The sequence below is a fragment of the Lathamus discolor genome, chromosome Z, assembly GCF_037157495.1.
Source record: "Lathamus discolor isolate bLatDis1 chromosome Z, bLatDis1.hap1, whole genome shotgun sequence".
In the NCBI taxonomy this organism is placed as follows: domain Eukaryota; kingdom Metazoa; phylum Chordata; class Aves; order Psittaciformes; family Psittacidae; genus Lathamus; species Lathamus discolor.
The window spans coordinates 19,969,008-19,981,216 of record NC_088909.1 but is presented as its reverse complement, the minus strand read 5'-3'; the positions used below and the strand labels follow the sequence as shown (position 1 = coordinate 19,981,216).

General features: G+C 39.1%; 1 protein-coding gene across 4 annotated transcripts in view; it reads right to left on the bottom strand.

The window, feature by feature from the left end:
* The window catches only part of SMPD3 (sphingomyelin phosphodiesterase 3), a 101,574-nt gene that overhangs the window by 28,014 nt on the left and 61,351 nt on the right, over positions 1-12,209 (bottom strand). For all 4 annotated transcript variants that reach the window (XM_065663398.1, XM_065663401.1, XM_065663399.1 and 1 more), the window contains exon 2: positions 7,259-8,886. In XM_065663398.1, the coding sequence (XP_065519470.1) occupies positions 7,259-8,596 (1,338 nt within the window). In that variant the 5' untranslated portion in view covers positions 8,597-8,886. The remainder of the gene's footprint in view (positions 1-7,258; positions 8,887-12,209) is intronic.

Here is a 12,209-nt window from a genome sequence, read left to right as displayed (position 1 = left end):
CAGATGTGTCATTGCTGTGTTAATAAATGATCAGCTACTTGGAAGGAAATGTTCTTTAATGCTAAAACATTTGTGCTGGGCCAAAGAATCAAACTAGATTCTCAAACACTAACCCATTACATGTAGATAAAACCAAAAGGTTTGTTGTGAGAGAAACTTAGTAACTAGAAGCTTCACATTACCAGGAGGCAGGCACTCAAAAACATACAGGAGTTTCTTCAGTGTGTACTCTCCCTTATGAAGGGTTCATATACAAACAATTTTGAGCACATGCCAGTGCTTCTTCCATCATGGCAAGCAAATCCAGGTGTGCAAACCAGAAGAGAGCTAAAATTTTGGTGTACTCCTTGAAAAAGAGCTCCACAGAGTTTATCACCCCACAGCCTACATGTGACCAATAAAACCAAAGCTGGGAAGAGTAAATAATCTGAATGCAACATTAGGAATCCTTCAGAGAGATGAGATGCTGCACAGAATCACTCTAGCTGCAGCTGTTACCGTTTCATCACATCTTTGGACTATAAATGAGCAAACACCTTCATTTCATCAGCTTAGCTGACCATGAAGGTGTCAGTTTTGACACATTTATTCACTGGAATAAATGTGAACTGTAGTACCGATTCCTGTATTACTCCTGTGAGGAGGTTATGTCTCCTATAGAGCTTTACGGCAGACAGCTACAGTCATGCAGAGAACCAAACTAAAGATGTTCATACTGTGAAGAAAAACTAGCGAGGCTGAAAAGCACCTGCATGTTCTGTGAGGAAACACCTTCCCTTAAAAAGACACCTGAAGGCTGCATTTGTAAAGAACAGCATCTAAGCAGGGGCATTGAGCTCCTTGGAAATGAAGCACACCAGGCCAAGAACACTGACACAGCATTTACAGTAGATGTGACTTACTCCCACAGAAATATTCACTGTACGTGGCCAATATTGTTCAAGTGCAAGAGAAGCTCCATTAAAAATATAGAAGCATAAAGTTTAACTGAATTGCTGCACACAAGCAACTATATGCACAAGGAGCAATACCTCCACACATGCTAGCAGTTCTGACCTCCTGGGTTTGATGTCCTGAGACGTGTTGGTGACAGCACACTGCCTGTACCTCCCAATTGCAACTACCATGGGAATATCACCATATGCAATTACAGTGAGCAAAGAGTAAAAGACTGAGAAAGAGAAGATAAATATGTAGAAAACACAGTTTATCTTTCTTTTCAGTACAACTTTTCCTTAATCTCCCAAAATATATCAGCTTCTCCTGGATATTTGTTTCTATTTCAGCAATTTTCTGAGAGTCAGCACCGAGCAACTAACTGGAAGAACCAGCCAGCTGCAGGCCTGAGAGCTTGCTCCTGTTAGCGTTAAGATGCCAAGGAAAACTGAAACTGCTGACATTCACAGTTCAAACCTTCCTGACACACCAGGATGAACTGGATTAGTGATAACATCCAAGAAAGATGTATTTTATTCCTGTACTTTGTGTTCTTTGTAGTAGCTTTCTGGTTAGCTTAGACATAGTGTAAAATGTCCATCTTATTTTTGGTACTTTGACAGCTTGTGCCTTTTGCCTTCAGGGATATGTAGCAGCTTCTAAAGAAGATGCATTAGTTAAATTACTGATTTTTATTATACGTGTGTTATTTAGGCATGCTAAATAAAGAAGTTTAAAATATTATAGAGGTCAGCTTAAAATTTGGTTTGGTGCACTGAAACTCTTTCTAGCCACATTTGCACTTGATTAGTTTAGGATCCTGTTTTTCCCCATCTCCCACATAACAATCACTGTTCCTGGAATTCAGAGAATCAGTTATTTGGCAAAGCTTCCTTAAAGCTTATATGTGAGGGAAGGTGGCTGGAAATTGGTATCACGGATGAAGAGCTCCTCTTCTGAAGAGGACAAAGCCCACATCTAATTCTCTCAAACCCGTATTTCATTCTGCACAGCAGTTTTAATTTTTCCCTGTTAATGAAGAAGAAAAAGACTGATTAATAATATTAACTACGTCGAGTGAAGGAACACGGTACAGTGCCATGCAAAGGTCTTGTTTAAAAAAAAAAAAAAAAGGTCTTAGGCAGTTCATTGGACTCTATCCAATTCATGCATTAACATTTTATAGCAAAAACTGAACATGTGGGAAATGTTTAGGTTACCCTCGTGATTGAAATGGCACAGCTTTAAAGTTATCTAAACAAATTCATGAACAGCACTAGACATTTCTTTTATACATCTTGGGTTAACTGTAGATTCTGGAGAACTGATCAAGGACAAGAAAATCTAACCACTGGAATTGCTAGATGATCTTATACTGAGGTCAGAAAACAGGCATTCCCCTTTTCTTTATAATCTTTGGGTAAAATAACTTCCCCTCGGTATCTTGTGCAAGTATGGAGCTGAAGCTCCCCCTTCACTCACAGCCACAACACACACAAGCTGGCATGGGACAGTAAAGGCAGCTTAACTGCCCAAGCAACCTGCATCTGTATCAGTAGCATCAAAAAGGAGACTCACAGAGATTGGTTCAGGGAACCCTCATTTTATCTTTCAAAGCAGGCACCTCAAGAGCAGGAAACAGTAAACCCCATGCTTCACAGCAGGTTTCCAGTCAGAGCTCCTGCTCCTTTCTCTCATCTGCTGCTACTAGATGAGCACTTTTGAAAACGAAGTCGAGCTTTGCACATAAAGCAAAGGTTGCTAGGTTTCCTTTAAGCAATGAATAATAGCATGTTTTCTGCACAATTACTGTGGTCCCTGAGAACAGCATTAATTTTCAGAGAATTTGAAAAGTAAATCTGTTAATAAGCTTAAGAATTAATATCAATTTAACACAAGTTCTTTCAGAAATTTAGCAAAACCCACAAGACATTTTTTCCTTTTGATTCCTTTTGGTTTTGTTAGAATACTGCTAGATGTTCAAATGATGCACATCAGACTGTGGTTTTGGTCTTATGTTCACAGAATTCTGTTTTAAGCAAGAATTCTTATTTTTGCTAAATCTTGGCAGATGCCAAAACCCAGAATAATTTCCTACTAAGAATGGTAGGAAGAACAGCCATCTCCTCAATATACTTCCATGTCTCCCAGTCTCATTCTGAAATCTTTCCTCACTTAACAGCCATTCTGGGCTCCCCACCCCAAGGATGCATTTACATGTCATATGGTACAGGTTTATGTACAGCCATTACAGTTTATTGATAAGAGAGAGGCAGAATTTGTCAGCACAAGTGACAGTTTTTATTCATAGAATGACAGAATCCCAGGTTGGAAGGGACATCAGGGATCATCTGGTCCAACCTTTGTGCACAAAGCATGACTGTGCCTAGACTAGATGTTCCAGCACCCTGACCAGATGAATCTTTAAAGTATCATTAGATGTATCAGGTTTTTATTAGATTGATACATCTGGAAAAATACTGACAAGCTCTTCAGTTAAGGAGTCTCACAAGTTAAGGATGTTTTCTGGTTTTATTGCACTGCTGCCCTAACCCTTACACAACATCCCTGAAAGACAGCGTGACTAAGGCTACATGCTAATCCTTCAATCTAGAGATGAATGTTGACATTTTGAAACCTTCTGGTAAATTACAAACAGGTGGTACATTACACACTTTTTGCTCAGCACTCACTGATACCTTTTAAACTAGATTTAACTGCACAATCATCATCCAGTTTCTGAAAGGGACTTACATTTTAAAACTGCCTTTAAATTCATCAAAACACTGTGTATTAAAATCATGAGCGTGTTAAACCAACAGCTGCAGAGTAACCAAGAACACTGCAATCTGCATCACTTTATGTACAGACACATACAAGCCAGCTTCTTAGTCAGCATCACCAGCACAAGACAGCATGTGTCAGTCCCACTTCCCTCCTCTCTCACTATAGCAGAGCAACAGTAAGAGACAACCGGAGTTATAAACTCTACACACCAGAATCAAGGGCTCTTTTTGTAAAGCATTTTAAATTAATGTGACATGCAATGCTAGAACAGAGTCACAGAGTCTCCCAAGGGCCCAGGCTGCCAAAGTATGAAAATGGATTGGCTGATTTATGCATCTGCTAACTCCTCCTCTGAGCCTTCAGCTGCAACTTGTAATAGTGGTTTAACACTTCAGACATGAAAATGTCACTTAGGTGCAAGTGACATTTCCCCCCTTCTTAGAATCTGTTTTTAATGTGATTGTGACCCTCTAAATCTGAATTAGACCCTCAGATTGACAACAGAAACATTGCTGGAGTCTGAAGAGATCAAAGTGCTGAATGAAGTTTAGTCTTCCATTTATGCAGAAAAAATGGCCTTTACACAACAGCTACTCACAGCTTCTTCCTTCTATCTAACCTGAACTTCCCCTGTTTAAGTTTAAACCCATTACCCCTTGTCCTATCACTACAGTCCCTGAAGAAGAGTCCCCCTCCAACATCTTTGTAGGCCCCCTTCAGATACTGGAAGGCTGCTATGAGGTCCCCATGCAGCCTTCTCTTCTCCACACTGAACAGCCCCAACTTTCTCAGCCTGTCTTCATACAGGAGGTGCTCCAGCCCCTGATCATCCTTGCGGCCTCCTTTAGACTTGCTCCAACAGCTCCATGTCCTTCTTAATAGCTGTACATAAGAGCTGATTATTATTACTGCTACTAATTATAATCCTTGAGCTCTGTAAGTCTCTTGGGTAAAATAACTCTGTACGACTAAGCAAATCTCTCAAATCCTTCCAAATCTCCACCTGAACTTAACAATCTAGATGGTGAAGGCAGGGCAGAGAAGAGGGGGGCAATGGAAAAATAATTTCCTCTTCACTGGAAACTCAACCTATTCTGAAAGGAAAAAATGTGTGAAACCATTGTACCTTGGCAATAGGGATCTGTTCTGTGACACAACTCCTGCAAACAGTTTTGCCTTTTTGTTCAAAATAATGCAACTTCCATTAAATGTTTTGTTCCAAGACCTTTAATTTATCTCCTTATCAGTTATATTTGTAGTAAGGAGACAAACCGTACTATTTAATGAGTGCCAGTTTCTTTCTATGAATATTTGTCAGAGTCTGGATGTTGGGTCTTTCCTGAGGTTCAAAAAGATTCGAATACAGGCTTCGTCCTCCCAGTGAGTGGAAACATTAAGTGATTTTATCCATGTTTTCAAAATACGCATGCCTTCTCCCCTCACTCCAATTTTTTTTAACAACTTAAACAGCAAGAGATGGAACTTTACACAGGGATGGAACATGTGCAAGGGGAGCAGCTTCGTAAGCACAGTTCCAAAACAAAGCTCTTGTTGCTACTTCAGGAAAGGGGAACACCTGCTTTCCACATGGAGTTTGCACAAGACAGAGGGCTAACTGTACACCACTTCTGAATGGAAAGCAATTAGACTCCTGCTCTGCAAGGCTCTCTTACTATCTTTGAAATTACACAGAGATGAGCTCAGATGCAGGACTGGATTACATGAGATAGATACATACAAAATCTAAAGTGGCTAAAAGCAGTGATAGAAGCTGTCCATTTGGAAGGGCAGAGGACTGGCTAGAACAACACCTTCAGCCACAGTTAGGATACACTTTGCTGGCTCGCTGTTACCCCAGTGTAAGACCTGGAGACTTCTGTAGTTAATGGATTGCTTCCCATTGACTTGAAAAAACAAACCTGGCTTTTACTTACTGTAGCGTTTGTCTCTGGAACCCACATATCCTCAGCTGCTCATTAAGCACTACATCAAGAAAACCTTCAAACTTACTTTGTTTCAAAGTTAAAATTTAATAGGTAATTCCTACTTTTTGTGTGTGTGTGAAAGAAATGACCAATGATCACTTACTGTACAATTAAGACAAAGGCATTTCATATCAGAACAAACTTAACTCAGAAAAAATATTTTAGGTATAAAGTACAGAATGCCAGAATGACACAGACGTGGAAAAATGGACTTTCAACAGGGCCAGAATTCTGTCATATTTAAAAGAATGCAATTGTCTTCAAATCTTCATAATAATTGGTCCCTGTTCCCTGCTCAATGGTAACATTATTTAACAACTCAAATCCATAATTAAGTTCATCATCCCAGTGGAATTTTGAAAAGAAGCTTAATTTCCTACAAGAGAAATGGAAACACTGCAGTCTGCCTGGCAGGGGAGCAAAACAGTGACTCAGCAATGGGCAGCTGAAAGCAGATTGTTTTTAATCTCTTAATCCCTAATAAATGCATACGTTGAAGGGCAGTCCGTGTGACCCTGGTAATGTTTACAGTGCACAACATGTCTCTTCAGATTTTACCCTTTATGATGAAAAAAAACAAACTTCAGCTGTTTATAAACAGCATGTACAGTATAGAAAGCTTAGACCCAATTTTAGGAAAATTGTATTCAGATATGGATAGGCATTTGTTTATTTCAAATGTAAATGAAATACTGAACTATATCAGACTGCTGATTCTAATATTTGTTTTCTTTATGCAAGCCACAATACCAACAGGTTTTGCCTTCTTTACATATTACAAACAATGTGGGTACAGACCCCCCTGATCCTTACTAACAATCCATATTCTGAATGGCTGTTGATAGCTTTTGTTGAGAACTCATCAGCATATAAACCAGAAAGTACATACAGTGGGAGCACCTGATATATTTTTCTAGCAGTAGGGAAAAAAAAAAAAAAATCTGGTTTTAGTTAGTGAAACCCATTTCAAACTGTGTTAAAAATCACAAAATATGAAAATCAGTATTATAGGAGACTGTTGCATTTTTTGGCTCATTTACTCTTCTTTGTAGCTCTCCTTAACAATTCTTTCACAACCAAGAAAGAGGAATAGCCATACATTTCATTGCAATTCTTTCAGTTTTAGCCTATTGGCATTTAGACTTTCAGTTGTCTTTTGGTTTCCACATAAACATACAACATGCATAAGCTGGTTTCCAACAGTAATAATACTCATTGTTCAATACTGGTGCTAGAAGGCTTAGAATTTGTGCATTTTATTAAAGAGGATTCTGTAAAAAAAAGAAACTAAAATTACATGAAAACTACTTCAAAACTTTGACAATTGAAATGATACTCAAGTTCTATCTCCAAAAATCCCTCATTATTTCATGCACACATCCATCACTTCAGCACAGTATCTGGGCCACAAAACCTATTATATAAATTATATCAGGTAATCTAGATCTGAATAGTGCCTCTTTGAACTCTAATAGAAATGACTGAGAGAAAACAACGTAACTTTATAACTTGTCCCATAAACAGGGTCAGTATTTAAAAAAGGCTCTTACCTTGAGAAACAAGGCTCCCTTGGAAGCCAAGGAGTCTGTCCCTCTTCCATTGGGGTAACAGTGATAGGCAGCATCCATAACAGGATAGCGGCTGGCAAAAAGTAGACCACTGTTCACAAACTTAAAGCTACAGCAGCTGTGGCAACTGTAGACCCCAACATCATAGACAATGTATTCAAAATAGTGATGAAGCTGCTCTTTCAATTTCTCTGCAGCTCTTTTGTCAAACACTTCCTGCAAACACAGAAAGTCCAAGTTGGCAGGGAAGAAAGCAGAGATCTCATAATCAAAGGTCTCATCTGTATGTTTCTTTTTCCTCACTGAAGTCTTCTTCATGATTGAGGCTTTGTAGAGAAGTTTGTTGTTAACAGTGCTTTGGTCCACTGTACCATCCCCAACACGAACTTTAACTAAGGACTCTCTCGAGGCAGAGCAGCTGTCTAAACTCCCAGAATCTCCTTCCTTCTGTTTGCGGTTAGGTGTTTTTGAGATCTCTGCATCACCTTCCAGCAGAGGCTCTGCTGGGCCACTGGCATGAGCCTGGCCATAGACAGCATCTGTTTCTGTATCTGACATGTGGCCATTATCCTCTCCATTTATACGGACAATGCAAGAGTTTTCTTCTCCTTCATTTGGCTCTCTGGTTCTGCCCTTATCTTCTCTACTGTCCTCACCATTGTTTGAGCCAGAATTATCTCCTTTATACTCCATTGATGTTGTCCTTTTCATGCCGGGATTAAACGTATGATTAGTGCTATCTCCACCCTGGGGGGAGACCAAGCTGCTAAAACTTGCTGCACTGATGGAGGTGTTGGTAGGAGAATCTATGTATATTTTGATCTGTGGTCTGCTCGCCCCATTTCGGATCCTCCGGCCAATCTCTTTAGCCCTAGCCTGTGTATTGAAAACATTATTAAATCTTGCCAGAGAATCTGGCAGCAGGCAAACATTAGCGCTGCCGAAGCAGAAGCTCTTCCCACTCCCTGCAGCCTTCCATTCAGTAAGCAGCGTGGCTCCGTTGGAATGGTTCTTGTCTTCTAGTCTGGAGTAGATATACGGCCTTCTGGCTGACTGGAGAGGGGACCATAACAGAAAGCCAATCAGAGCAAAAGGAAGAGAGGCTACTAACAGTGCCAAGTAGATGGGAGTGGTAATAATGATGCAAAGGGCATGAAAATAGCACGGATCATCCGCTCTTTGACGTTTTTCATAGGTGGTTGGAACAAAAGAGGCCACAAGCCTATCTGCTAACCAGTAACATGGGAAAATCAGGCCCCAGGAAAAAGAATGCAGAACTGACAGAAAGCTGTTGGGAAATGGGGAAGTGTACAAAACCATTGCAACTTAATTATGACAACACTTCAGGGCCTACTACATCATGTCACTAGGTCAAGCATCCATAAGAACACTGGGAGAGGTCTGGGGGAAAAAAGTCCAGTCAAGAGTTTGGTTTTTTTTTCCAGTGAGAGTCAGTAGCAAAACTTTAAGAGCACCATTTCACTGTGTTGAAGTAAAAATGAAACAAGGCCACCGTTTCTGTCCAGCTTTTTGGCATCTAGGTTTGTCAGAGGATGTCATTGTTCACTGGAAGCTGCCATAACGGAACACTCCAGAGGCAAAAAGGAAATCTGTAAGAACAAGAGAGACCAAACATACGTAACAGTTACTGAAATTTTAAAGATTTCTTATCATTCTTGCCTTATAGTCTAAAACAGTGCTCTATTTTTGGCTTGATTTGGTGGCTTTGATTGGAGTAGGGATCTAGGGCAAGTCCAACCACAGAGGACTGGTATTTCTGCAAATGAAAATCAGTACATTGACCATTAATGCCCATCACTAGTGATGTCACGAAATATATTTCTGTTATGAATTTTACGCCTTGCATCAAGAAATATAATTTGGAATTTATTTTATAATCCATTTTCACTAATATTTCAGAACCTTTGCAAAGGGTGGTTAGGAGTTATCTCTAGGCTGCTCTAGAAGACTGTTGTATCTTGTATTCTATCACTGAAGTTAATTTGCTTGAATTGCCAGAAGGCACCTTGTATTTAAGAGCAAAACCCATTTGTTTGCTATAAAATATAATTTGCATTGCTGCACTTTGAAACAAAACTGGCTGATCTAAATCACTTTAAATGCTCTTCATATTATTAAATATGGTTTCAAATTTTTATTTTTCAGTTTATTGAAAACAGTAAGTCAAACTACTTTTCATTAATATTTAGATATTTAATACTCACCTATTACAAGCTGCAGTCCAATTTCATTCAGCTACAGCCCACAAAAACTCCTGATATGATCATAGAATCATAGAACAGTTTGGGTTGGAAAGGACCTTAAGATCATCTGGTTCCAACCCCTCTGCCATGGGCAGGGACACCTCACCCTATGATCTCCTATTACACATTTTTTACACATACTAAAGCAAAATATAAATTAACCATAATTAGCATTATTGGCTTTAAATTCCATTTTTCATCTTTGAAGGAAACAATATTAATTGAATATATCAAATCAGAAAAACAGTTTCATATCTTCTATGAAGACATACGATGTCTTTCAAAAGTTGTCTTAACAGCTGGGAAATCATGATCTGAGGTATTTAGAAATTGCCATGATTAACCATTCACCAAGTAAGCAAAAGTACACTGGACCAGGCTTCCAAAACCTATCTTTAGTTCTGACATTTTCGAGAGATTAAAATTACATATGCATGTATTTATTAGCGAGTTCAATTAAAGCTCAGGGCCCTCAAGGAGACAAACTTAAGGCAATAGTAGTTTGATATGTACTTCAAAACATTCTGCAGGGCACCCAGAGACAGAAGGGTGTTTCTGTTTCTAACAGTAAACAAAACAGTGACGTGGAGCATAGGAGAGAAATACTGTTTTACAGAGAAATGCACCTGAGAATCAGAAGAAAAATGGAATTTTTCAGTTTTCTCTCACCTTTAAGACTTGTGCTTCTTCAAACAGCCCTTGCAACTGATTAATGTTCCTACTGTCACCATATTTCTAGTTGTGGTACACATGCAATACCAGACTGTGACACATTGAATACTGTAAAAGTCAGAAGCAGTAAGGAAGGCATGAGAATACATCGCTTAAGCAGCTCCCTTCTTACCACAGCCATTTGTTGCTTATTAACAATAAGAAAATTCTCTCCTCAGTCTAGATTCCTGATCAGCAGGACTAAGAGTAGTCACAGCACACCAGATTTGCAGCCATCTATTTTTGGTAGGCACCATGGCAAGGAAGAATTTTAGTACAGGAACAAATGAGGATGAGATAGTTTTACAGATATTTCTTCCCAGAAGAGAAAGCAACCTCTGGGCAAGCAAGCATTAGTCTGAAAAAATCTACTAAGGTGATGACAGGGGCTCATAACAAAACTTGACTGGAGATAGGAATCAAATTCTAAAACAGAGTAAGAAAAATCAGGTTGGGTGGAGACAAGATTATGCAGACCTTCAAAAGCAAAACCAAACAGTACCAAATACTAGAGAGAAGGAAAGTCAGTAAACAGATGCATCAGAAAGGATGGCAGCTCCACAACAGAAAGCCGCTTTTAACTTGCATGACTGGGCATGTAAGAAAAGCTGCATCTCAGAGATCTGATGTAGCATCTTCCAAAACAGCAATGTCATACATGTACTGATCTCAGGAAAAGATGGACAAAACCTGACCACCAAGCTGTGTTACTGCAACCACACACGACGAGCCCTTCAGTGTAAGGATAACACCCCTATAACTGCTCAGAGCCCACTGCACCCTCTGCCAACACCAGACAGACAATACTTTTTAATGGGATATAAGGTCCTGTGTATTTTTGACCTGATGCTAATATTTAGATGGAAATCAGAAAGGCTGGATCAAGGGAGGTGGATTTTTTGTGGTTTTTAATTATTAGCTTAGCGTAACTTTCACAACCTTATGCAACATGTTTGAGTGTAAAGAAATGAGTGACTCGTCAAGTGCCAAATAACAAATGCTTGGCATTTACTCATTGCCAAAAGCATTTGGGGATGCTGATAATAGAGGGAAGCCTAGCAGATTTGTTTTTCTAAATTATTTTTATGACTTTTTAGTAAGAATGCTCAAAAGAGACTTTGGCATCTACATATCAGATAGAAAAAAAAATAAAAAAACCACCAACCCAACCAACAACTTAAAACCTGTCCAATTATGTAATTATCATTAGAAAAGAAAATACTGTAAAGTTATTCTGTTCTGTTGGGTGCTTAAGATGCTTTATAAAGCCCTGCCTAGTCACAAAATTGATCAGTGGGCCAGAGCAGTTCATGGGTGCAAACAGTGCTAGGGGTGCACAGAACACGGGTTTGGGTAAGGGAAGCAGGAACAGACTGCAAACACTGTATTCCAGCTTTCAGTCTAATCACCTCTCTGGTGAAATCTGCACTTGTGTTGTAGACTGGAAGATAAATTTGACTTTTACTATTTTAAAATAACATACCAGAAAAAAATGCAGAACTATAATGGATCTGTAATAATTCATCTAATTAGGTCTTCTAGAGAAGACCTTCTTAAGTATATGATGACAGGGTGTTACAAGTCCTAGGAAAATGTGACATCAAGTGACAGTTTTGTAAATACAGTAGTCAATGCTTGCTTGATGATGTGATGAAGTACAGAAAAATAATCAATCCAACATAACTCATGCTGGTTCTGTTATGGACTGCAGCATCAATAATCTACAAGATAAATTGCTGTCCAGCAAACAATAAGATGCTCAACTAAAGTAGCTTCACAAAAGCAATTATCCAGATTACAGGGACATACTAAATTATAGGAATTCATGCTCACTGCAGATCCAACAAGCTATTATATTAGGAAAAAAAGAAGAAAAATGAATGCAATCGGAAATCCTTTCACGAGATAAGATTACACAAGTGTCATAAAGCAAATTGGTTCAAACTGGGGTCTGTTTT